This window comes from Choloepus didactylus, chromosome 20 (genome assembly GCF_015220235.1).
Source record: "Choloepus didactylus isolate mChoDid1 chromosome 20, mChoDid1.pri, whole genome shotgun sequence".
NCBI classification, from domain to species: domain Eukaryota; kingdom Metazoa; phylum Chordata; class Mammalia; order Pilosa; family Megalonychidae; genus Choloepus; species Choloepus didactylus.
In genome coordinates, this window is record NC_051326.1 from 43981685 (window position 1) to 44009433 (window position 27749).

Consider the following 27749-nt stretch of genomic DNA (forward strand, 5'->3'; position numbering starts at 1 on the left):
CCCCTCATTGGGCCACATTAATTTCCATTGTTACTTTGTTAAATTTACTACAACAATATTTTCAAAATCTATTCAGATCTTTTTTAGTGTGTCTCTGTTTATCTTTACATAGAGCATACATTTAACTTTACCTCCATTCTTTTCGAGATAAACTTTAGACTGACCAACAGCTTCATTCAGGTTCCCCACCTATCCTTTTACATAAACCTCTTCTGTGGTCTAAAGGCCAACTAAGCTTACTTCTACCTAAGCACTTAGCACACTGTGCTCTTACCACTTTACAATTCTTCAGGCCTCTGTCAGTTAGGGAATATGTCATAATATTTAATTTTTTTCTTCCCACTATATTTTGCGATGTTTGGCATATATTAGGTACTCAGTAAATTTTAATTGCATGGATAAAAAACATATGAAGTAATGAATTTAAATTTTCCATCTGGCCCCTAAACCATCTAGTGACAATTAGTGTCAGTAATTTCCACCATATATGTTCATACTTTAGATGTTTTATTTTAAAAAATTGGACTGTAGCCCTAATATAATCAATGAAGTGGCAGAATAGTCCGCTAATGTTGTTAAGAGTTCATTCTAATTACCACAATCTCTAGAGTTCCTGACGGTGAACCTGGGATATAATAATGACAAAAAGAAAGAGGATATCTTAAATAATAAAATCTATTTTAAGAGTAATAATATTTTGCTATTTAAAGTTTCTGCTTTTCATGAAGCAGAATTGAAGAAATATACAAATATATTACCATGCAAAACTGTGCCCTAAAAATATAAATGAAGCTTTCTGAATTGTCATACATGCAGTAGTTTACAGACTGCCTGAAGGCTGGAATCCAGAAATCTGAGTTCCAAGCTCAGTGGACTTAAACTCAATTTGGAAGCTGTGCTGGCTTTGGAATTCAATAGATGGGGCTTCAAACACCAATTCTACCATTTATAAACCTCATGATTTGGGGCAAAAAACTTAACGTCTCTTTGTGCTCCTGATTCCTCTTCTGTAAAATGGGCATGTGATACTGCCTACTTCATGGGTAGGTTAGCCCCCTGACTCTTAATCAAAGGGGAGAACAACTCTTTTGTCATTTCCAATTCTTTCTATCACTGCCCATCTGGGTGATGTTCAGCAAATATTTTTTACATCCCCAGGTTCTGTATTCCCCCCCGAATAGTATTCATCTTACACATACAGTGCTTAGGATGAAGAGATAGAAGGCTGGCAAATTACAGTCACTTGTTCTGAGATACACCACACTTTCAGGCTGATTGGCTGGGCCTGTTGCTCTGTTAGGATGCTGGATATTGTTTTTCTACACATGTTAATACCAGATAAGAGATAATTTCCAAAAGGTTTTAATAGCCCATTCAGGTTCATGCACTTCCCCCTCAAAAAGCAGTTACATTCCACTAGCTGTCAGGAATGTATTCAATTGCTATAACGTGCTTTGAGCTCCCAGGCATGAAAAAATAATTGGAGCATTTGTGTTGTGTTGCAACATAACACAGCCACTAGTTCACTTAAAAATTTTATACATAGTGTATAAAATTAATGCCACCTTCTCCATAGTACTCCTTTAAGTTAACCTTACCCCAACTTGGCTACTCCCTTCTGATCTATGGATGTATGTGCATTTGCATTCTTTTGTATGTATGCTTTGTCTTAAATATTCTGCAGCGGTTTCCTTATGTCTTAGTTTTTCCAAGTATGTTATAAGCCAGTGCCTGAGTACATTATACTCAGGAAAGAATATATTATACATACTCTGAATATTTTTACTATTATTTATTAATAGTAGAAATATGTTGACCATGTGCTAATCATGTGATACCAATAATTTAAAATTACAGACAGTTGCTGGTTTAAAATGGGACCTTAGTTGTCCTGAAGGGATCTACTGATCTGAACTTGAGAGCGGAGACCTGTATATTTCAGCCTTATACCCCAAGAGCACAGAGCAATGTTGGAGTAAAGTCATGCTCAGTAATTGTTGAATGAATGAATGATGTCTCATTGGACTTAATGTTTATCACTTATTTCTTCTTTATCATGTTCTGCCATGAATTATAAGTATTTGTGCTTATACAACTTTCCTTGAGTAGATTGCAAGATAGTAGGAGGCAATAAATTCTTGTCACGTGAATAAATAGTAAGATTACCAAATGGCCATTGAGTTTATACTCATTAGTGTTGATTCTAATAAACATTCTTTTGGAAAAGAAATAAAAAGTAAATAAAAATTTAAATTATTTAAAATATTTTCAGTTTATGTATTCATAATATTACGGCAAGTTTTCTGCAACATGACTATATACCATAGTTCTACAAAAAAACCTAGGAATAGATACACAAACACATACACAAACAAACAACTACACACACATACTCGACTCCAGGAAGTGGGGGACTATTTCTACTTTATGCTTGAGGAAACTAACACTCAAGGAATTTAATGTAATTTGTTCAGGATCACACATTTTACATGAGGTAGAGCAGAAACTTTAATCCTGCTAACCCCAAAGCCCTGCTCATATTCACAATGAAACACTGCCTTTCTAAATAAGTGAATAAATCAGTGCTACAGAGAACAAATCCAGAAGGCTTACAATCACTAAAACCAAATTTCACATACCAGGGATCAATATGTTTAAAATAGTGCAAATTGAAGTCCTAGTACATCCTATAGCTTAATTTAATCACACTGATTTCCACCCTAACCTCACAAATATTGTGTGCTGTGATTTTAAAATTAACTTTAGAACCTAAATTTCACAGTGAGCTGTGACTCTTGAAATTGTGAGTTCCCCAAGATGGCAGAAAGCCAGAGTCTGATATCGGTGGCCTGGGGTTGGGCATTTGTTATGCCACACAGGAACAGCTCTGCCCTAGACCTCATTTTGCTCAAAAGTTTTTACTTCAGACATGAAGTGTGTCGTGTTGAACCTGGAGGAAGTTTCCATACAAGAATCTCCTGATGCTTTGTCTGTAAGTCTAGTAGGGAAAAGAGAGGCATGGGGGTGAGGAAGGAGAAAGGGAGGGGAATCCTCTAGCTATACAGCAGGGTAGTATGAAAACACTTTTGCTGTTAATTGTGCAGTCTGAGGAACCAAGGATACGGACAGGCATTTATAATCACGCCAGAAAAGGTGGAACCTCCCTGGAGCCAGTGTACATCTTGTTGTCAAGTAAACCTGTTTGAAATTACACTATCACTTAAGAAGAATATTAGCAATGGCTAATTCTAGCCTTAGAAGGCTAAACAAGGCAAAAATTCCAATCAGAATGTATCTACTAGGTTATTGACATCACCACAAATAATACAATGCCTACAAAAATGTCTCTAATTTTCAAGCCGTTACTTAGTAAAGATCTAAGTAGTAAATACTGTAAAGCTTGAATTAAATAAGGATTATTTAATTATTCATAGAATATTTTGGTTAACCCCAATTTAAAGACATTGTGTCTTTTCTATAAACCATGTTTTTTAGGCTATTTGTTGTATTGAACCGTGTTATTCCTTATTTTCAATCCATCATATGAGTTTTGCAAAATGCAACAAAATTATTAGAAAAAATGAAATAAAAATGCATACAAAATACAAAGCCATTTTATTATCATTATTATGTTAAGCAGGCACAAAAGCCTTCTGTCAGATTGCTATATTAGTCTCTAAACACTTGCTTGCAAATTGTACTGAGAACAGAAAGTTTGCAAAGGGCCCTGGTCCAGGACCACACTCTGAGTAGCACAGCTGTAAAGGACACCTGTCTGAGGATGACTGAGCAATTGGCTGATAGCTGAGGAATGCCACTGCTTTCCCCATGCCCTTGCAAAAAACCTCAGTTCATGTGGTGATTACAGTTGGAATTTTCTCTTGTATACTTTGACTCTCTAAACAATGTCTTATTGTAGAATTAGGTGATACACTTGTAAAAAGTTAGTTTTGGGGGGTTATCATGTTTGAAAATGGACTGTAAACTATTTCCATACATATAAACTAAAATTAAATAGCTTGCCAAACAAACCTTCATGTCTTCCAACCAGACTGCTTTCTTTCCTGCTACTTTATGGGATTAAAATGCTATAGTTTGCAGAGTGCCAAGAAACAACTTTTTAAAAGTACTAACAGTCAAACTTGGGTGGCCTTTCTACAAAAAACTCTGACCTTTAAGTATGTGGGAATGCTTTTTATTTTGCATGTGTAAAGGTGCTGGACACTGATTAGCTCTTTGTTATTTTCCTCTGGCTCCCAAGCTTTTCCTCAAAACATCCCTGAGAAGTAAGGCAGTACCTTTCACAGAGGAGGAACTGAGGGCACAGCTGCACTAGGCTGGGTCAAAGTGAGTACGTGCCCCACCCCAGGCCACTTCCTCCTGCTGCCCCTACCACCCAGAAGTTGTTTTGTTCTTCATCAGGAGGACCAAGAAACAAAAAGGGAAGGAGAGGGAGTGTGACAAGGTGGGGCTGACCATAAAGCCTTTTCTAGCTCCCAACTTGCTTCTGTTATCTCTCAAGCCCATTGAGGGATCTGCAGTTCCAGCCACCCACCCCTATCCTGAGATACTCCTCATCTTTTGTTTGTATTTCTCTCATACCTTCTGACATCTTCTTGGCATCCCAGTCAAGAACGACAGGCTGTGATGGACCCATTCAGAGGGAAAACCAGCAGAACTTTTCTGCTATACTCTTTACTGCCCTCGGCAAATTTATAAGAGGCATTGTGCTTCATTTCTCAAGGTTTTTGTCCATCTTTATTGATTGCCCCATGATGGCCGAGTGCCACCCCGTTTGGACCTGTTCTTCCCTGGAAACTGCTAGTAATCATCAAAATTAATCTCTCTCTGTACCTTTCCAGCAAGACTCTGTTTTGTGCTTTCCAAAGTAAGCAGTTAAACTCCGGGTGCTGAAATGTTAGTACATAGGGGAGCTTTAATTATATGAGTGTAGCCACCCTCACCTCCCACACACATCTTCTACCTCCTCATACTTCCTATGCTCTACTCACAATGAACATCTTGTTCCTTTTCCACCATCTCCCCCTTTTCTAAACATCTCCATGATTCTGCAGTCACTGCTCCTTCTAACTGAAACAACATCCCTTATTTGTCCATTGAGCAGTCCCCTATGTTTGCTTGAAGACCCTACTCAAAGGTTCAACTTCTGCAAAGCCTTCTCTGGCACCTCTTCACAGCCCCCACAGAGAATTCCTGTATAGTCAACATGTGTGTTTTTAACCCTATTATTAGACTCAGCACCTTGGCTCAAAACCCTCTATTCTCATGTGTGACCCCTCCGTCCCTGCCAGGTTGTCTTGCAAGTGACCAGAAGGTTGATACCATGGCTCAGTCTTCTTTGCTCCTAGCACAGTGCCTTGCATGTACGCACTTCATGAATGAAACATTTTAATCTATATGGTCCATAGCTGCATGTTTACATTTCACCATTAGAGAAAAGGATATGAAGAAGATTCGCCAACATATTAACAGAGTTGTCTATGTCTGATTATTTTCTTCTTGGTCCCTTGCGGGTAGCTGAGCTTGTACCTCGACTTACCAGGCCTGGGCCAGGGGACCTGATATCACCCCCTGGGGAGGGTAGTAGGTACGGGCGTGAGTGCCCTCTGCAGCCCCCCCGAGCCTGAGGAGCGAGGTCAGGGCAGCTCCCTTTTCCTCACCCAAAATGCCACTGGCAGGGGAGGCTTGCCGGAGGAAACCGCCTTTCTCCCAACTGCCCTTTCCCCACTTCCTTATCTTACCCACTCACTCCCTGGTGCCAAGGCCACTCCTGCCACCGCCAGTGCGCATGCACCGTGGCCAGAACAACCCCCGCCCGCTGCAACGGCTCCTGCGTCCTCTCAGAACCAATCCTAGCCCCTCTCCCTTCAGTATTGCCATTTTAGGCTACTTCACCTCCTTTCCAGCCCTGCCCTTCTTACCAGCCTATATAACCTGTAATCACCCCTGAATAAATCTCTTTGGCGCATACTCCTACTGGATGAAGAGTGTCTTGTCCTTATCGCCGCCCTCCATACCTTGCACGCCTCCCGCCGAGGACCCGGCCACGTCCTCCGCCTCGCCCTCGCCTCCGGGAAAGAGCCCCCGCCGCCGGTACCCTTTAAGCAGCCCCGAGAGCTGAGGGCTCGGCTACCGGCCGCCCCTCCCCCCAGAAGCAGTAACCCCGACCGCAGTCCCTTTCTTTTATTTCCCTTGAACTTCTATTGTTTTCCTTTTAAGACTGAAAAGAAAAAGTAAATGTGATGATTTTTTAAAAGACTTTTTGGAAATTAACTCCACAGAAGCTTTATTGAGAATTTAGTTGATCTAATATAAATTCACCCTACTTCTTTAGGAAAAGTTAAAGAATCATTAAAAATTTAAAAATTAAAGAAATCAGCAGAACTTTCTTTAAAAAAAACTTTACCCCCTACAAACTTTTTTTTTTTTTTAAACTTTTTCCTCCCTCTTAAGGTGTTGTTAAGCACAGGGCCTTCACCCAATTCTGATTGCCCACTGTCTTCCACTGGTTCCATTTCTTTGACACTAGCTGTGCACCACGTCCCTCCCTTTCCACCCAGCAACAACACCCAATCCTGTGCACTCCAAGCCCCTCCTAGGGAATGGTGAGCATCCTGTAAAGCGAGTCATTCTGCAGTGATATTACTGGCTCCCAGGGTCTTAATGTGCTTGCCTCACAGGGCCATTTGCATTTTCACTGGGGCTCCCTGGAGATCTGATGCCTTAACCACAGGAGGTGGAATTCAAGTTTCTGGAAGCTGGCAGACTTTGGGCAGTGTTTGTCAAATCACACAGCATGCTTGAGAGAGTGGTGAGGGTTTCAGAAAGACCTCTGGCCCAGGAGTCAGGAGGTCTAGATTTTGTTTCCAGCTTTGTCCTTCCTTACCTGAATTCAGTCCTTGGACCCATCGCTGAAACTTGCTAGACATCAGTTATTTTGCCTGTAAAATTAGGGACTAGATTCTGTCAGAACTCCCTCCTGAGCTTAGGCTGGCCTGAGGCTATACAACTGGGAAACTGGCTGCCCTCAACCCTGTCTCCTGCCTCACTGTCTGTTAGACTTTAAGCAAACCAGAAACTATGGACAATGATAAATTAGGAATTAGTTTCCAACTATGGAAGGTAAACTCCCTTATCAAGGTCACTTATTGGAGACAACTGACACTTAAACCTGAATCTCTTGACCCTTCAGGAAAAGATAAGCAAACTCTAAACTTGGTACAAGCTAAATCTATTGGGCTAAGTGTCATTCAAAGTAATTTTAAACATAAAACATCATATTGAAGAAACTTAAATGTAAAGATGTAAATGAAAAAAGTGGAAATTCTGTGAAAGATTGATTTTGTAATACCTGGAAGCTGTTCAACCAGGCATGCTGTCTGTCCTGAAGGAAGACCCCACGTATACAACTTTAGCTTAGGTAATGCTTTTCTTCCTTATTTTCTCCACCCAATTTTAAAGAGGAAATTTTAGACAATTTTTCTTGCCATAAGCTTCTCCTGCATCCTGGTAGGCTTTTATTGTCAGTAACATTGTAAAATAGGGGATTAGATTCACTTCAAATTTCTCAAAGACCCGCCCAGTGCAGCAGCCTGTTGAGTGCTCCTATGTATAGTCTATTCCTATGGAATTAAGAAATTATTTTTCATTCTACAGAAGTTTGTTGGTTTCCTAAAACTGCTATAATAAATTGCCACAAACTTAGTAGTTTGAAACAATACAAAATCTGGAGGCTCCAGAGGAGAATCCATTTCCATACTTTTTTTCCAGCTTCTAAGAGGTTGCCTGCATTCCTTGGTTTGTGGCCCCTTGCTCCATCTTCAAAATGCATCACTTGAACCTCTGCTTCTGTCATCAGCATCTTCTTTTATGATTCCTACTCTCTGGCTTCCCTTTAATAAGGATTCTGATTACACTGGACCCATCCAGATAATCCAGGATAATCTTCCCATCTCAAGATCCTTAACTCAATCACATTTTCAAAGTCCCTTTTGATGGGTAAGCTAACATATGCACATTTTCCAAGAATTAGGATGTTGGGTATATTGGGGGGAGGGGGGGTGGCATTATTAAATCTATCTAAAGGAGTTATGGAAATGACTGTGTGATAAAGAAGTAAACTAAACACCACTGAAGAGGCAGATTTTCAAGGGGTAACCGACTGTGCTTTGTCTTGTTCTTCTCTGTATCTCCAACACCTAACACAGGGCCTGAGCCATTTCTGGCAAGCAGTCTATATTTGTTGAAAGAATGAAAATGTCTAAATGAGTGAGAAAATGGTGGAATATCCAGAGTAATCATGGATGGTAGGACTGCACAATTAAGAGAGAGTTCCACAGGGTAACAGTTTTAACAAATAATTCGTTATTTACTGAATACTGAAGGCACACCAGATACTGAATTAAAACCTTCCCATACATCATTTCATTGAAATCTTCTACCAGCCTACTTAGTCAATTTTACAGATGAAAAAACTGAGGCTCAAAGACGTTAGGTAATTATCGCAAGGTCAAGCATCTAGTAACCATAAGTAGTAACGCTAAAATTTGTATTTCAAAACCTGTGTTCTTAACACTCATCTATATTTCTGAAGTGTTAAATGAAATAAAATTTTGGAATGCAAATACAATCTTTATGCACCAGGAGTATAGTTTTGAATAATCTTTTGGTCACCAACTTTGATAATAAGATAAATGCTAGGCAACATTTCCCCAGTGGAAAAAAAAAGCAGTAGCACACACAGGCACAGCAGTTGGTACACCCTTTCTGGGCATTCATACCCCGCAAAGTTCAATCATAGACTCTCAGGGTCCAAGTAATCCATGTTGAGAATCCTTGCCTACAGAAATTCTCTCTCTCAAGGAATTCAATAGTGAAGTCTATTGTGAATCTTTGGATATGTGAAAAACCAAGCCCAGATTTACCATTTGTATAAATCTGGATATCCATATGTTGAACTTGCTCAAAATAAGGTATATTAAAATGTTTCTTACCACCAGGAATTTTTCTTTTTCTCTCTTGGTTGAGTATGAATCCAAATCCTTTTAGTCTATAAATTTACCATTCTATCATATCTTGCTTAAAGATAAATTTAAGGGTGTTCCAATATGGACTAATTGCCACTGTTAACATCTGTTAGTCTGTATGAAAAGTTCCATTTCATGACCTAATCAAGATATTTTTATATTCAAATTAGAATAGCAGTACTAAAACAAGATAGACACAGCAAGAAGTCGAGGACATTTGAGAATAGAGCAGGAATCCCATATGTTAACAACACCAAAGAAGAATTCAAGAAATTGCTTTTTGATAGAGCAAAAGAAAATGACTGTGAATTTTCCATTACTCGACTAAATAGACCAGGGTTTCTGATCTTTAGCACTACTGATATTTTGGGCTCTCCTATAGATTATAGGATCTTTAGCAGTATCTCTTGTCTCTACAACTAGATGCCAGTAGCACCCCAGCCCCTCAAGTAGTGACAACCAAAAATGTCTCCAGACATTGCCAAATGTCCTCTGGCAGGGATGGAGGGAGCAAAATTTCCCCTAGTTGATAACCACTGAACTAGAGATAGAACAGGAATCCCATATGTTAAAAGCACCAAAAAAAAAAAAAAAAAAAGCAAGTTTTGATGAGCAAAAGAAAATAAAAACAAATCCTCCATTACTTACCAATCTAGAGCAGCAAATCCATCATTTTCTCTCTGCTTCACTTATTGAATGTGTGCCATGTACCACCATTCTCCTAGGTGTCAGGCTCTATGAAAGTTCCCATGTCTCTGGCTAGGGAAAAAAATCTCTTTCTTGTTTGCTTCTCAGATTCTTAATTACATCTCTAGGTCTCCTCCGGCTCTACTGTCTCTGAGGAGATCTATCAAAACAAGACAGGTTGGAACACAATGCAAGCAAAAATAAGCCATTGGCACAAACAACCTCCTCCATCTGCCTCTCAGATTTACCCTCCCTCTTGTCATCCCCCCCTCCGCACACACTCACCACCTCCATGCTCTTGGCTTTTGCCGTCAATTATCAAACATCATTCTAGACCACGACAAAGATTGCATTTTCGGTTATCTTTTCTAAAAGGCAGTTCTGCAATGCTCAGTTATATAAATTCCATAGAGGGTGGCCTGTTTGGACCAGAACTTACAGAAACCCTCTAGATTTTTAAAAGGAGGCAGTTTGGTATTAAATGACCACTTTCTAGCCAGCAAGCCACTCTAAAGGATGTTTAATTGTCACTGGCAATTTACCCTGAACACTGTGAATAAAAAGTCCTTAGATTTCATAAAGTCACTGATTTTTGTGGGCAGTTTTTTATTTGGATTTTGCCTCCAGCCCTTTTGTTTGTTTGCCTTCGTGCACTGGCCTGACTCCAAACAGTGCAATTACATTATCCTGGCAAACCTTAGAGCTTCCCAGTAAAGGGTCTGGGTTTTAAACTCCCTCTTTCTTTTGCTCTAATTCCAATCTATCATCCTAATTCTGGAGAATTCTAGTTTTGGTAGTCGGCTGCCTGCAATTCCCTTTGCTGGCGTGGTCACACCATTCAGTGTACCAGCAGCTACTGTCTGGCAGCAGCCCCATGCCCTGAGCAACCTCCTTACATTGTGGAGAACTACTCAACTGATCTGGATTTAGGAAAGGGGCTCTGCTCTTCCTGGTGTTCTTATCAACAAAATGGGGATATAATAATATCTACCTCCCTGCATTGTTATATTACAACATATGTGGAAGTTTCTACACTGTGTCTGCCAATAGGACACATGAAGACATTTAAGTTCAACAGAGCCGTATCGGGAACTGGATTGACTATAAAGGAATCTTTCCATAGCTGCAAGAGTGCTCTGTGATTGACAGTTCTTTCATTAGCAACTTCGATCTTCACAATCATTCTGTGAAATAAGGGATTATAATTCTCATTTTACAGGTGAGAAAACTAAAATTAACTGACTTTTTCAAGGTCCCCCAGTTCCTGTCCTAGCTCTGCTACTTTCTAACCAGGAACCCAGTTACCCTTTCCACTCACTTTGCATTTTCTTATTTGAAACAAGCAGAAGTCCCACTCAATACAGGCCCAGAAGGCTAGGAAGGTAGCAGTGAATCCCCTTAGATGAACCAAGATAATGTTTTTACACACTAAGACTTCTTTGAGAGCTGTCTGAACAGAAGTAACTATGTGTATTCATCCCACCAGAAAATGTTAGATATCAAAGAATTCACTAACCTGCTTTTAAAGGGTTAATCCTTTCTAAGTCTGTATGGAAAGAACCACAGGGAGCAAACTGGAGCCAGACCCAAAGCAGAGGGCTAGTCCTTGCCAGCTGTCTCCTCTCACTTTTTCCAACCGAATAAACATTGCCCAAACAATCCCGTGCAGGAGAGCTGGAGATCTGTTGATTCCGCAGTTAACATGGGGAGAGAGTGTTTATGTGTGTGTGTGTGGAAGTGGTGGTAGGGAGAGAGTGAAAGGAGGAGTGGTTTCTGAAAGGAAGCAAGAACTGCAACTGGGTCCTTAAATTATAACTTACATATTGGGTGTGACAGTCAATTATTTTAAAATCTTCGGCATTCACTCAATTCTTTCTTTAAGAAAACAGTGAGGTGGTTACAATCCCCACACAAATTGCTTCTCTCAGTAAAACTGTGCAATTTTGATGTCTAGTGCAATGTTCTATGTCAATAGCAAATGCTCCTACTACTTGCAAGCCCTTTATTAATAAAAAAAAATTCCAATTTTGTGATGCTTTTTCACACACATAAAATTTGAAAGTTACCTAAAAACTGAAGTTGCTAGGACTCAAACTCTGTTCATTTTGCAGGTCAGAAAACTGTGGCTATAAATCATCTATCTTTCCACAGGATCTAAGATATTTTTATCAAATCCATTTCACGAAATATTGATTCACAGAAAAAGAACCTTAGGACATGGTTTACAAATAAAATAAAATGATTCCATTGGCAAAAATTCCATTTTCATACAATTTCCAATAAATATCCTAAGAAAGTAAAGCAACTTTTTTATTTTCAGAAAACTCATCCTATCTTAATTTAGTGTGTGCATTAGTAAAATACTAATTATGTTTTCCTTAAAAGCAAGCCATTAACGGGTGGGCTCACTGCCCTCCCCACTACATGGGATGTAAATCTCCCTGGCAACAGGAAATGTGACTCCCGGGGATGAATCTGGACCTGACATAGTGAGATTGAGAACATCTTCTTGACCAAAAGGGGGATGCAAAATGAAACAAAATAAAGTTTCAGTGACTGAGAGATTCCAAATGGAGTCGAGAGGTCACTCTGGTGGGCATTCTTATAAACTATATAGATGTGCCAGTTTGAATGTATAATGTCCTCCCAAACGCCGTTATCTTTGATGTAATCTTGTGTGGGCAGACCTATCAGTGTTAATTAGATTGTAATTCTTTGTTTCCATGGAGATATGCCCCACCCAACTGTAGGTGCTAACTCTGATGAGATAATTTCCATGGAGGCGTGGCCCCACCCATTCCGGGTGGGCCTTGATCAGTGGAGCCATATAAATGAGCTGACAGGCAGAGGGAACTCAGTGCAGCTGTGAGTGACATTTTGAAGAGGAGCTACAGCCACAAGGGACACTTTGAAGAAAGCCCAGGAGCTGCAGACGAGAGACAGTTTGAAGACAGCTGTTGAAAGCAGACTCTTGCTCCAGAGAAGCTGAGAGAGGACAAATACCTGAAGTGCAACTAAGAGTGACATTTTTGAGGAACTGCAACCTAGAGAGGAACGTCCTGGGAGAAAGCCATTTTGAAACCAGAACTTTGGAGCAGATGCCAGCCATGTGCCTTCCCAGCTAACAGATGTTTTCCAGACACCATTGGCCATCCTCCAGTGAAGGTACCCGATCACTGATGTGTTACTTTGGACACTTTATGGCCTTAAGACTGTAACTGTGTAACCAAATAAACCCCCTTTTATAAAAGCCAATCCATTTCTGGTGTTTTGCATTCTGGCAGCATTAACAAACTAGAACAATAGATAACCCATTTTAGATTTTAATGCATTGGAATAGCTAGAAGTAAATACTTGAAACTATCAAACTGCAACCCAGTATCCTTGACTCTTGAAGGTGATTGTATAGCAATGTAGCTTACAAGGGGTGACAGTATGATTGTGAAAGCCTTGTGGATCACTCTCCCTTTATCCAGTATATGGATGGATGAGTAGAAAAATGGGGACAAAAAACTAAATGAAAAATAGGGTGGGGGGGGGGGGATGATTTGGGTGTTCTTTTTTACTTTTATTTTTTATTCTTATTTTTACTTTCGCTGGTACAAGGAAAATGTTCAAAAAATAGATTGGGGTGATGAATGCACAGCTATATGATGGTGCTGTGAAAAATTGATTGTACACTTTAGATGACTGTATGGTATGTGAATATCTTAATAAAATTGAATTAAAAAAAAAAAAGGAAGCCATTAAACTCAATGAACATTTCGAGGAAGCATCATTTCCAGTTTTGTGGCATTGACGGCTTATACTCTAAATGCTTGCAGTTTAAAATGCAATGGCATTGTCCAGAGTGCAGAAACAGTCCCTCATCTTTGGTCCATTAGGATATTTCCTCCTCTCTCCACTTGGAACTAGTGCATCTTAGCAGGGCCCAGTTCCTAAATGACTGCTGCAGAGGAAAAAGGTTCTCCTGGAAAAACACTTCCCTGGATCCTGAAACCGCAGGGATTGTGCTTCCAGCCAAAGAAATAGAAACAGAAAGCAGGGCAGGAAGAGTTGCAAAACCGGGGTCATTGCCAAGGGTCTCAAACATCTGGAGACTCCCTTGGGGCCAATGCAGCCAAGTGGATATCGTGTTTAGAGAGAGGAAGTATAAGGGATTGTAAACCAATCATCGAAGGACCTCCACGGTCCTTTCTACAACTGAACACTGACCAGGAGGTGGGGGTGGGATGGGGGGAGGAAGGGAGGACAACTCAAATGGAGGAAAAACTGTAATGCAGGCAAAGCATCATTCTTTACCCTTCTTCTCACCACTTCCCAGCCTCCCCAGGCTCTAATACATTCTTGCAAGATGAAGTCGGTGATTTCAGGGTGCCAACACCCTTTAGGAAGCTTTCGCAGATAAGCCCAGTTGGATTTAAACTATGTTCTGGCTGCTTGCAGAACTCTTGGTTTATCTTTCTTCTGTCTCCTGGTATTCCACATGACATTACAGTTCTCCCAACTCTCTGTTCTTCCTTCTGAGTCTGTACATAGGCTGCTCCCCTACATAGAGTGCTCTCTTCTGGTTATCTGGTTAACTCTCTTTAAATTCCAAGAATAACTGAATAACTGAAACTGTGGAACTGTAACCCATAATATTTTTTGAAATTTGCTCTTTAACTACTTGTTAAATCGCACTTGGAAAGTTATCACTTCTATGTATATATGTTGTATTCTACAATTAAACAAATAAAATAAAATAAAATAAATGAATTCCAAAAATCAATTTAGACATTATCTCCTCTAAGAAGCCTTGTTTTTCTTTCTCATGGTTCAGTTGGGTACATCTCCTGTCTTGGCCCAAGTTCCCTAGAAAAAAAGAGCCTAGGGCAAAGTTTGTTAGTGCTTTATTTTTTAGGCAGTGCAATCCCAGGGCAGCTAGAGTGATAGAAAAAGGGAAGTGAGGCAGTGACAGAAAGGAAACATGGGTGCATTACCCAGTGTTATGAGAAAACACAGCCAGTTACTTGTTCACATGGGACGCCTCTGGACAGGCTGTACAGAACCACTGTACAGAGTAGTCTACTGCAAGGAGGAAGGAAAAGGAGTTTACCTGCTATCCTATAGTCACTCTTTGTTTCTTATGTTCATTTCCCCCTATAGACCATTATCTCCCCTGAACTTCCAGGTGGGGTCCCTCTGTCCCTCTGGGCAGCTGCTGAAGTAAAATCTCCCAATCAGGTCAGGCCTCGGCATGGACCAGGTCTCTCCACCGAACAGATAGCTGAAAGCCCAAGAGGGAGGAGGAGTTAAGCAAATCTGGGAGGTACATAAATTGATGTAATACAGTACGCCATTTATATCAGTCAGATTTGCTTTCACGCACCTATGCTATCCAACTCTCATACTGTATATTGTGCCTTACTTCTTTACGGTAATAAGATACCTTCACTTCTTCTCTGAAGAAAAAAAAAAGCTGCAAGCTAAATCTTGCAGGCTCACCCATCTCTTGTCTTTCACTGGTTAAAGTTTACCCCATGGGATGATGGCTGTCTGCATTTCTGGGTGAGATTCTCAGCCCCTCCAGGAAGGACAATAGCAATCTCCTAAAAACACTTAGGGTTAGCAAACCAAGCTACTGCTGCAGCTACTTCCAGGGTCGTAATTGATATTCATCTCCTCCCTTCTCCACCACCCTTTCTAGATATTCCTCTCCCTTGGCCAGTCCTTTAGGTGGCTTAGGTTGCTGATGTCGTGGGATGAGACAGACCTTCATCTTCAAGGGGTCTAAGTTCTTAGTTGCCAAGCCCTTGTGGGGCTATGGTTACTGCAGTTCCTTTTTTATGTTTATTACTGGGCACGGAAGCACTAAGAGACACCTCGGTGAAACCCTTACCTTCCTTTCTACCCACTTTGAGTAGCTAATAATCCTAGCTTCTCATGGTAATCAGAGTTGATTATCCAGCTAGCACAGTAACTCCTTTTTTTGATTGCTGATCTTTATAATGAAGACCCAAAGTGACCAGGCAATAGTCACATATTCTGCTTTAGTGGAACTGTTACAATAGTCCCTGGTGGAAGTCTTCCCCCATTGGAAACCAGGACCTCTATTCTAGCAGAGCTTAATAATGAAGAGATGACAAATCCAATTCTACAAACGGTTCACTGCATGTGAACTTTCACCTCTTGGTTACTTGGCTCATGTATTCTAGCTTTTGGGGTTACAAGACCATATATTGACCATTTCTAAAATGCATATAGTGCATCTCTTGGGACAGCACCCCAACCCTGCAACATGATGTTCTTGAGCCGGCAAAATATGTAGTCTTCAACGGGCAGCTCCACTGGGCTATTGGGCCAGCTGCTTCTGGGTATACCTCTCATTTGCAAAATGGGCTCCATGATTGAGGCAATGTTGGGTGAGTGCCATGTTGATGGAACAAAATCCCACCCCAGATGGTGGTGCTGCTACAGTCACTTCAGGCAGGGAATGCAAACTCGTATCCAATGTATTATTTCCAATGAGAAAAGAATCATCACTGTTTCTAAGGTGGACAGGATCCAATATAACCAATCTGCTACCAGTTATCTGGCTGGTCTTTCAAAAAAATGACACCAAAATCAAAGCTCTGTGATACTCTTCATTGCTGGCAGCTTGGGTGTTCAGCAGTATCAGCCTTGGTGAGAAGGGGCCCATGTTGTTGGGCTCATGTGTAGCATACATCCCTGCTGCCATGGCCCTTCTGTTCTTGGGTCCATTGTACAAGAACTCTCTGGCTGACATCCGTTTGAACAGGTCTTTCTGTCCACCTGGTTGTACAGAGTTTTTCTGTAAGAGATGCTCTCCAGTAGGCATTAACATGAGACACGAAGATACACTCTTGCTTATCCTCCTTCCAATTAAGTAGACGATTAAGCATCTGTTTGTAGCTCTCCTTCTGGGAGGATTTCCCCTGATGATTTTCCTTCAGGGCCATCTTTGGGTGGGGTTTTAATGCAGTTGCTGTCCATTTCCAGCTAGAACCAACATATTATCACAACTCTCCTGAGAAACAAGGCGGTTGTAGAGAAATGTGCACAAAGCCAAAGGTATGGATTAATGGAGAACTAGCAGTGTAACAGTTTTATCTGGATCACTTGTTCACGCATTTTATTCTGCTTTCTGGAGCTGCTTGAACCCAGTCCCAAATGTACTATATCTGTCTTGCAATGGAATGCTATTGTGCCCGCTTAACCCTATGGCTTGTTGGATCTGATAACAGCTTAATAGCAGCTCAATTTACAGTCATTAAGTACCAGGCACAGTATTACTCTGCTGCAACATTTAGAGCCTTTCTCTAGACTCTAGGGGTCAGTGCTGTTACTTTCCTACTGTGGTTTGCCAGAGATTTCACACACCTACCTGATCTACTACAGATAACTCAACACTATTGGATCTACTACACCACGGGGCCCAAGTGACAAGGCATCTAACACCACAGCAATAACCATTTGCAGACTCCACTCTTGCTTTTAGTCACACTCAAAACCGGCAGCCTTAAAGGTTATGCCAAAAAATGGGTCGGAGTATTCCTGAGTGTGTATATGTGACATCCAAAATCCAAAGAGGTCTACTAGTCATTCTACCCCATGGTGGTATGTGGTACCTGGCATAATATGTCTTTTACCTTATAAGGTATATCATGGCATGCCTTAGATAACTGAACCCATGAACACTTCACTGATGTAGCAGGCCTCTGAATGTTTATGGAATTTTTCTCCCACCTTCTGGCATGCATGTGATTTCCTAGGTTATTTAGGTACTTGCTGCTTCTAGCAGGTCAAGTTAGCATGATGTTATTGATATAGTAGTCCAATGTGCTATTCTGTGAATTAAGATGATTGAAGTCTCTGTGGATTATATTGGAGATTAGAGTTAAAATTGTGCTGAGGCAAGACAGTTTAAGCGTACTGAAGTCCTTGTTAGGTAAAGAGAAACTGCTTTTTTATCTTCTCTGTTGATGGGTGTCAAGAAGAAAGCATTCACCAAATCAATAGCCATGTTGATATGTTCCAGTAAAGACTAAGTTTATTGAAGCAGCTGTGACTAGACACACCACCTGGTTAAGTTACAGTAGTCCACTGCTACCTTCCATGACAATTTGGGTTTTGCAAAAGACAATTAGGTTAATTAAGTGGTGAATGATGAGGACTACTACTTTGTCACCCTCAAGTGTTTGATGGTGGCACTAATCTCTGCAATTCCTCTAGGAGGACAGTATTGAGTTACTATCTTGGCAGGGATGGGAGAGGGGGTAGTTTCAGAGGCTTTTGCTTAGCTGTTCCAAATATCAATGCTCTAATCTCTTAGATTAGGGAACCAGTACATGGTTCTTGCCAGCTGCCAAATATATTTACCCTAATTATACATTTGGAGATGCAGAGGACCATTGTAAGATGGACTTGGGACAATACTCCATTTATCACTTTACTTTATAAGACCCTACGCTATGACCATAATGATTTTCTGGTCACCTGGAATCAGTGCAGGTGATTTTGATGTATTACTCATCTCCATAGAATGCTGTCAAGACACTGGGCTAGCCTTACTACCCACCTGGCCTCTGCCATTTCTTAAGTACATTATTCTTGTGGGTATTATTAGGGAATTCAGTTCCATGGAACCATGCCCCTCTGTCAACCCAGCCCCGTAGAGGGCAACAATAGAGCACTTCAAAGACGCTAGTATGCTTTCACGAGAGCATTCTTCTATGCCTTAGAGAAGGGAGTGTCTTTTGAACCCTCCTGAGGAACATAGGTGAAAAGTTCTCATATTTTACATAGAGATTTCAGTCTAACATTCTCGAATCCCTGAGCATTCTGAAAGTTCATGCTTCTATACTTCATACTTAGGTTATCAGACCTCAAGAACAATCCCAACTCAGAGGACTAGCTACAGGTATCCTTGAAACAACATGGAATCCTGAGTCACATTGAGGGCACCCATGTCCTCACCTCCTTCCCTGGCCTGGCACCCTCAAACTCCACTCTCCCACTTTTCTCCCAGGTCCTGCCATATGTATTAGCCAGGTCCTCCAATTCTTGTGTGAAGGCTGTTTTCTTCTCAGAGCGAGGCTTGTACTTCCTATTTGGGGCTATGCTGAGCCCTGACTCTGATTATTAGCATGGAAGCAACGAAGGGTGGTGGGGACAGATCTTGAGAGGCATCAATTTCTGAGAAGCCTACTCTTTCGGAATTTATTGTGTTGTCTTCGGGCAAGGAGGGTGGCCTATTTCCCCCCTGGCAAGGGGGGAAGCGCTGTAGCTGCCAGACAGGAAGATTCAGAGGAGCAGTTTGGGGGTGTTAAATCTTCATGGCTCAGCGTCCTGCTCTTTCCCTATCAGGATTCTTTGACCTAGTGGACGTATTGAGGCTGTGCATTTAGTCTCCTTTGCAACTAAGCCATCCATATGATCAGCTCCCTGATGTAATTTTCACCACAGTTGACTGTGTGAGTACAAATGCAGTTCTTTTAAAGCTACCATAGAGGCCCACTAACTCTTGGATTAATGCCCCCAGTTGACAATTAGCTGTGCTGAGCCTATTTTTTTTTTTTCAAGGTCTCTAATAAGATCAAAAGCACCCACCCCATATTGTAATCTTTCTTATTATCATTGTTCTTGCATTGATCAAGCACAGCAGCCAGCTGATTTGTCCTCCAGCTGAATCTAATTCCAGTGAACTGCTGGTGGAAATCTTTAGTAATCATGCCGCTGCTCAAGTAGCCTGACAGAGGTTATTACTGCCTCTCTTACCAGGAGCAAAAAAGTCGCTACTACTTTTAGAAAGGCCAGCAATTCAAGGCCAAAATCTCATCCTCAGGATCTGCTTTCTAGGGCCACTCCTTGTACAGCTCTCCAATTCTGCTAAAGAATAGAGGTTGAGGCACAGCTCATGTGCTAAGGCTTTATTGTAAGGTAAAATCCCAGGCCAGCAGGAGTGAGGGATAAAATAAAATGAAACAAAGAGGGAAAGCAAGTATAGGTGGGTGCATTATCAAGCTGGCCACAACTTCACAAGAAAAGACACATGCCTGGACAGGCCATATGTAGCTACCACATCTCAGAGCAGTCTATGGGAGGCAGGATGGGAGAGGAAAATATCTGTCTTTTATCCCTCATGCCACATACTTCTTGGTTTGGTGTTATCTGACCGAGGCTGCCTCTGGGATGCCAGCTGCCAACCCCATGTCAAAACATTACATGTGAGTCTCAAAGTGGTAGGAGAAGCCAGAGCCTCCAAGGAGTTAGTCAGATCAGGTCTGGGCACTGGAACTGCTGTGGCTTCAGTCCTGGTAGGTCCAGAGGCTGTTAGAGTGCCTGGCCTCACCCCAGGGTAGGATAAGTGAGCCACAGAGTTAGGACATGAGGCAACGGCTGTATCAGTGAGTCTCTTCATTGATCAAGTGGCTGAGGGGCTGCAGGGCAGATGGGGACAAGAAAACCAGGCAGACACAAACCTGGCTCTAGTTTCACATGTGTACTGCTGTCACTATAGTTAAATACTTCCCTGGAAGAACTCTCTGTAGAGGAGATGAGTGAATAAACAAATAATTACAACTTGAAAGTGATGCTTTTTATTCAGTGTCTTATCCTCTGAGCTTAACACAGAATTGGTACAATTTCTGACACATCTTAAGTGCTCAATAAAAGTCTGTTGCTTATTAAATGCATTTAATTTTATAGTATTTGTTTAGTAGTTGTTTATATGCTTGCTTTCCTCATTACAATGTAAACTCTATGAAAGCAGGAACCTATGTCTTCCATGTAATAAGAGTTCACCATTGTCCCATATTCTCAAACCTCTTCCCTCCAACAAAGCTTATCCATTCCACATCTGTTTTTCTCAGGATTTCATTCTATGATAGAGGGTGTGAGAGGCAATGAGTTAGTCATATAAATTTCAACCTGTAAATGCCCCAGGCAGTCATTGTATTACCCTCAATGCAACACTGTGGATACATTTCTAGTGACTAGACTTTTGGTCTCAGTAAATTAACTTCATATATCTATTTCATCTGTCAATATAAGATGTTTGGTCCTGGTCTTGTAAACATCCGTAATAGTATTAATATTCATTCCTTCATTTCAAAAAGCAAACATTTGCTGAGTGCCTGCTCTGTACAGCATACTATGTTTTTGGAACTAAAGGAGAATACAAAACTACACCATTCATTCTGGATCAGGGTGGCATATTGAGAACACACTAAAATACTCCCTCTCCCACTCAAGGCAGAGAACTTCTGGACAAAACACGTATTTTTTAAAATAACAGAGACCCATTCAAAAGCAAGAAAGAGAATTTTTCTGGTACCAGAAGTGGAGAGGGAATTTATGGGTGTGAGAAAGAACTGAAGGGGGCATGAATGGCTATAACCAGAGAGGCCTGGAGTTTTAACACTCATGCAGGTATGCGAACCAAAGCAAGGACTGTGTATGGGGAGAGGCTCAGAGTGGGTTCCCTATGTGAAAACCCAAGTCAGGAACCAACTGAATATCCAAAAATGAGAGACCTGAAGCAATTCACCTGGCCTTGGTGGTGGGAGGAAGCAGAATCACTCTCCTGAGCCCAGAACCCAGGTCTATTCAGTAAGGGTATGAGGGCTGGACTTGAGCAACTACAAATATAAAATTTCTGAGCCAACAAACGAGCACAGCCTTTCTCATAGTTAGCATACCCTGTAGAATCAGGTCCAGGTAACCTAGCAGCTGCTTCATGAGGAGGTCTTCATAACACAGGCATATATGGCATAAAACCTCCATGTAAGTTAGTTCTCTCAAAATAAAAGCATACAAACTAAAATTACAAAATATATAATAAAGTTTGGTGCCATGAAAAAATAGGCTGTAGACTTAAATTAGATCATTCACATCTTAAGATCAGTCTACAAGGGACTTTAAAATACGTATGTTAAAAATCTTCCTAAGTTAGAGCAAGGAAAAAATGGGAACAAGAGGATATAAAATAAGAACCAGCAGATATAAAAACAAGTAGAAATCTTAGAAATGAGAAATATAGCCAGTGAAATTATTTTAAAGGAACTTCAATAGATGAGATACAAGTAGAGCAGACACAGCTGAAGAGAGAATTAGTGAATCTGAAGATATATGTGAGGAAATCTCCCAGAACATAACATAGAAAGATGAAAATGAAAAATATAAAAAAGAAGAGATATGGAGAATAGAATAAGAAGTAACTCACTATATATGGTGGGAGTTCCAAAGAAGAAAATAGAGAGGATGGGGGAAAAGTCAATACTAGAAGAGATAATAGCCTAGATTTTTCCAGAAATGACAGGCATGATTCTTCAGATTAAAAAGGCATACAAGAATCTAACTGGATAATCACAGTTCCATAATCTTCACGTTCTTCTCTCAAGGAACATGAAAGCAAACAGAAGAGATGAGGTGTGTACAAGCTAGGCAAGCAGAGAGAGGAAATTATGTGAACAGTACAAAGGGCTGTGAGTTCAAAAGAGGGTTCTAATAAATAGAATAACAGACCACATATAGTAATAGTTATTACAGGAAAGCCACATGTTCTTAGTATCAGAATGTGAGAAGCAAATGCAAAAAAAAAAAAAAAAAAAAAAAGGAAAAAGGAAAAGGAAAAATATCACACACATAGTCAGCTACTGGCATTTGTTCAATGATTGAAATGACATAGCATCTGTTCAAAGTAAGTCATTTAATGAATGAAACTACAAATTAAAACTTTATTTGTAACTCTGCATAGAGCTTATAATACCCTTGAGATTTGCTTGGGTTTCTGCTCTAGAGAGTTTTTAGTGTTGTGTACTACTTCTAATGAGTTATCATCTCCCTGGGGTTATGAAGTAGACCATTAACTCAAGGCACTCACAGAATATGTGATCCAGAGCAATCACTCAGCTTCCCCCCTCATCCATTAGTTTGGCAGCTCTCTTCTCAATGTTCTTCTGGCTGTCTAAGTGGTGAGGATTGGTGCAATAGCCTAATCACTTAGGCACCCAGCTTGGTTGATTGTCTAATGGATGAATTCTTTAGATGTCTTTTTACTAAATTAATCTGATTCAACTTTTTTTTTGCCTGAAATATAGAGGTGTGCCAATTTTTCTATAATATGTCAAAGCATCATTTAAAATAAAATATCTTAATGTCTTGTTTTTCTGTCATTTAGGATCAGTTTCAGCATCCTAACATGTATTTGACATTTAGGATCTGAGTACACATTTAAACTGGTGTCAACATGTACAGATATTTACATGACCAATTTAGTCCAGAAATACAATTACCAACATTTAGTCAGGCAGCCAATGATTTGTTTGGGAGACACGGGACATGGATAAAGATACAGCCAAAAACACTTACGTGATTAACATGTAATAGTACACTAATGACAACAAATCCAGAATCAAGAGATGTGCTGTGATGTTTAGGAGTAATTAGAAAGATTTGAAATTGCTCACAAATACATGTATTAACATTTCTTAGATAATTTACAGAATTTCCAAAACGTTCTTTAAATACATATTCTTACTGAGATTAAGAATAAGTTCTCCACGGCAGGGACATCTTTGGGAGCTTACCTTTAAATTTATGCTTTGAAAAGGAAGAATATTACATTTTAATTTTAAAAGTAATAAATCGATACAGAAAGCTCTAAGATACAGTTGGCAAGTAAAAACATGTAAAGTGACACATGTATGGATGGCATTACTATGACTTTTTTCTAAATATGTTACCAATATTATAATGTAAATTGAAACCTCACTGGTACTTTTCTTTATTTTACTTAATTACAGCTGTAAGGAAATGTGGTATTTATAAGTTGAGTCTTTCGAGATCTTCAGACTGAAAAATCTTTTAAGTACCATGGTTTAAATAAAAAAGTAATCAAATAAGTTTTATTTTATTTGGCCAGTGTAAACAGAGATGCTTTATTGTTTTAATCGGTAAAACATTAAGGATCTTAATCTACTTTGGACCCTTCTCTTTATATTTTATACTGAACTCATTCGACTCATGATGCCATTCAAATTAAAAACTGGCAAGTACATGAGTCTCTTGAATGTTTCCTATCAACTAATTCAAATTCAAATCACTGGTTTCCATTTAAGATTGTGATGTATCTCTTGAATTTATACATAAAAATTTCCCAAACCAGCAAGTGATGATACTTAATTTGAAAAGACAGGTCAGATTGCCCCTCTCCCCTTCAGAATTTAATTGCCCTTTTGTATTTCATGAGAAAAAGGCAGTCTGTAATATTATATTTTTAAAATAAAAAGACTTTTATTTATGAAATAAGAGCAGCTAACAGTTTATGAAAGCTTGGGAAGATACTACTTTCACTTGGAGTACATATGCACCTTAGAAAATATTTGGTTAAGTCATAAAATTAGCTTTTTTTAATAATCTGTAAAGTGCTGAGAAATTTATTGCCGGTGAATACCTGCATTAGCTTTGTATTTTTTTAACCATCCAGTAGGTAAAACATTGATACATAAATACATGTTGAGCATAATGGAACTCACTGATTAGTCATGTACCTCAACAGTAGGCTCTATCACTGCAGAATACAAACCTGTGCATTTCGCAGAAGTGACATCTAAATGATACACAGCGTTGATTGGAAGGTCAGTTTTCTTGGCCTGTATCCCATTGCCAGCAATGGAACACCCACATGGAATAGCACCATGAGTCATTCAGAATGTATATTTAAAAACAGATATAGTGTTCCCAAGTCAACAGGTGTTTGAAACCACATACAAGAACTGACCAAGACTTTTTACACATTTCCTACAATACTACAACATACATATTTCTAATATGGATATTAATACTATTTAAGATGAGAAGGGAAGTAGATTTTGGAATTGATGCTTGAGTCTAAATGCTGCTAGGTACTGAGCATTTTGGTTCAAAGCAAACATTATTTGTGAAATGTTACAGATAATATGACTAAAACATTAGCTGTTAATTCTTAATTGAAAAATGCAATATAAAAATACTAGCTTGTTAAAATATACAGTATATGCATTATACCACTTTGGGAAATCCAGCTCACTTCTGAAAGCAAATAACACCATCTCAACTGGTATATGTTACCTGGCTTTCTTAATTGTTACAAATTCTATTCTGGAATTAAAAAAATAAAGAATATAAATAAATGTAATGAAAATGAATAAAATAAAAATGTTTTAAGAATTGTTAATAAATTCCTACATTACTGAATATGCCATGTTTTCCCCACAAATTCTTAGTTTGCAAATTCTCTATGAAATATGTTACAAGAATAGCTTTGAAGCTGATGTAGTTAGTATTTACATATGGATTATAGCAATAAAAAGGGTGTTGTATTAACCCAGAACTTTGATTTACTCAAAAATTGCATCAGTCTTCTACCCTTTTTAAAGGGATTATATTCAGTTCTGCTTTATGGGAGAGATGGCAAGAAAGTCACCATTACGATATTGCACATTTCTTCCCCAAATACTGTTTTTAATTTATCTTTAATCAGTGTAGATACAGCCTAAATCACTCATATCATATGATTTAGCTAACATGTTACCCTTGATTGCAAATGTCAATACTAGAAAGTATACTATTCCACTTATATATTTAACAGAGGAATCTGCCAGACCATAACAGAAGAAACCAGCTCATCGTGGCGCTGTGGCCTGGCCTTCTTATTCACCCGTCTGTGACCCTGTCCTCCGCAAACGACTAACACTGAACTGGCTTTTGCTTTCCTGAATCGCTGTGTTTTACTTCTAAGTGAGATGTCTGGATCCTTCAAGAGGTCATAAATGACACTGTCCTCTGACTTGTGCTCCAGAGAACTGGAACCATAAGATAAAGTCAGGGACCCAGAAGACGAAGACAAATCACTTTTTTGAGTCATTGATCCCATTGAATCTCCCAACCAAATGGCACCATCAGGGTTGCTGTGATTTGGGCAAGAATCGACTCCCTCATTTGGAAGCGTGTCCTTCTGGTCTTCTTCCTGGGGTTCAGAACTGGGAGGCAGGCTATCTTGGGATTTGTCTTTGTTTTTCTCTTGTAAAGCTGTGGCCACAACAAGGAATTTGACAGGTCCATTATGTGCATGGTAGGAAACCATACCTCTTCCTAAAAAAGGAAAAATATTTAAACAGTTTTCTTTTAAAATAGACACAGAAATATGTAACTTAACCCCAATACATCACTCCTCTGCTCAAACAACAAAACCATGAAAAAACTTTATACTTGAATGCTAGGTTAACATCAAAGTATCTTCCAGTTTACATGTTTGCAATTTTTAGTTAATTTGAAGAAAGTTTTAGAATGATGATTTAAGATACAAAACTGAGTTTTCTTCAACAATAGTTCATTTGTAATATTTACATCATACTTTTTAAGTAACAAAATTCTTTTCTTGCTGTCTGCATAAATGCCTTCTTTCTTGCTCTGGGGAATGTATTTAATTTTCCTAAGTCTTGATTAAAAAATTAAAAGTCTGAAAATGTTTTATGGAAAAAGTGCCTAAACTTCCAGAAGCCTCCTGACGTTTTTTATTACAAAAAGGTTCTGGCATTTAGAACAAATTAATCTATAGTTTTAATTAAAACTAAGACTTCTCAGTTTAAAGGTGATGGATTTCAAATTTAAAAATCATCATCTGATCCAAGAGCACATGTCGGAAACACTATGGATCTGTTTATAAAACACAGAACCCCCTAGAATACTGATTTCCCAAGTGTCATGTGTGACTAGGTATCCATATTTTTCAGCATCTTGCAGATAATGTTTTATAGATAAAGGAAGCATGTGCCCTTTCACCAAACGTTATAGACTGAAACAAGGCCCTGGCCCTCATAGCCATCCTACTTCAGCCAAGGCAGATTAAATTAGAGAATTCTCTAACCACGGTAAGCTTCCATTTCACAATGAACAGACTGGCAAAATTAAGAAAGTCTTACCAGTAACAAGTGTTGGTGGGAACAGGGAATGACAAGAATGTTGGCATTGATCATAGGAGTGCAATCTGATATACCAACCTGGGAAGACATTTTAGCATCACCTAGTAAAGTTGAACATGTGTATTTCCTACACCAGTGTTTCCACTCCTGGACATACCCCCAAGGGGAACTCTATCAGCAGAGATGGCGACACGGACGTTCACAGGGGCATTATATGTAACAGAAAAAACTGCAAACTACAAAGTAGCCGTCAAAAGAAACGGGATACATAGTGCTACAGCCTTTCAAAAGAATACTACGCAGCAGTGAAAATGAATGAACTATGATTATAAACACCAACAATGATGAATTTCAGAAATAATGCTGAAAGGAAAAAGTGATAGAGGAATACATATAATAAGCGACGACTACAGCAATTGTAGAAACAGACAAAATTAAAACTTGTTTTGGAAGGACACAGAAAAACTGGTAAAACTATAGAGAAAAATCAATGGAATGATTAATATAAAATTCAGAATAATGGGTACCTGTAGTGTGGGGAGAGGAAGAGCTTGGGAAGGGGCAAAGAGAGGCTCTAACGGGTAAGTGATGTTCTGATGTTCTTTTCCTAAGCCAGGGTACAGGTACATGGACCTTTTTATTTCTACTTGCTGTACACATTCATGATGTACAATCTTTTGTATAGATGATATGTAGCTCATAACAAAAAGAGAAATTTATAAAATGAATGGAAAAGTCAGAATTTCGTAATCCTAAAAGGTAGATCATGCTAAAATATGAGTTCATCTAAATCATAGCCCTTATAATGGATCCATAAAAGCTTGCTGAGGGAAGGAAGTTATAATGTAAGATTCTAGGTTTTTTTTGAGAAATAAACTATATCAATAAAATATTTATTAACATTTTGGTGAATTTCCTACAAGTCTTTTTCTCTGTGAATATTTTTCACACAGCTAATATTTTAATCCAACGAAAAATTTTAAGATCTTGTTATAACACTTAATTTACAGAATTAACATTTTCCTGTGTTATTAAAAGCTTTACATAA

At 39.4% G+C, this 27749-nt stretch overlaps 2 protein-coding genes across 6 annotated transcripts in view; both read right to left on the reverse strand.

Annotated features, from left to right (window-relative positions):
* Positions 1–11492, reverse strand: part of KBTBD11 (kelch repeat and BTB domain containing 11) — a 57971-nt gene extending 46479 nt beyond the window's left edge. Inside the window, exons 1-3 of one of the 2 annotated variants that reach the window (XR_005213302.1) lie at positions 11251–11492; positions 9696–9894; positions 6196–6241 (exon numbers count right to left, since the gene is read on the reverse strand). The gene's annotated coding sequence lies outside the window, so the exon portion shown is untranslated. Of the gene's footprint in view, positions 1–6195; positions 6242–9695; positions 9895–11250 lie in introns of those variants that run through there. The other variant, XM_037812825.1, reaches the window with a different exon arrangement.
* An 8820-nt stretch (positions 11493–20312) lies between these two features.
* The window catches only part of ARHGEF10 (Rho guanine nucleotide exchange factor 10), a 187813-nt gene continuing 180376 nt past the window's right edge, over positions 20313–27749 (reverse strand). For all 4 annotated transcript variants that reach the window (XM_037812662.1, XM_037812661.1, XM_037812660.1 and 1 more), the window contains one exon: positions 20313–25871. In XM_037812662.1, the coding sequence (XP_037668590.1) occupies positions 25354–25871 (518 nt within the window). In that variant the 3' untranslated portion in view covers positions 20313–25353. The remainder of the gene's footprint in view (positions 25872–27749) is intronic.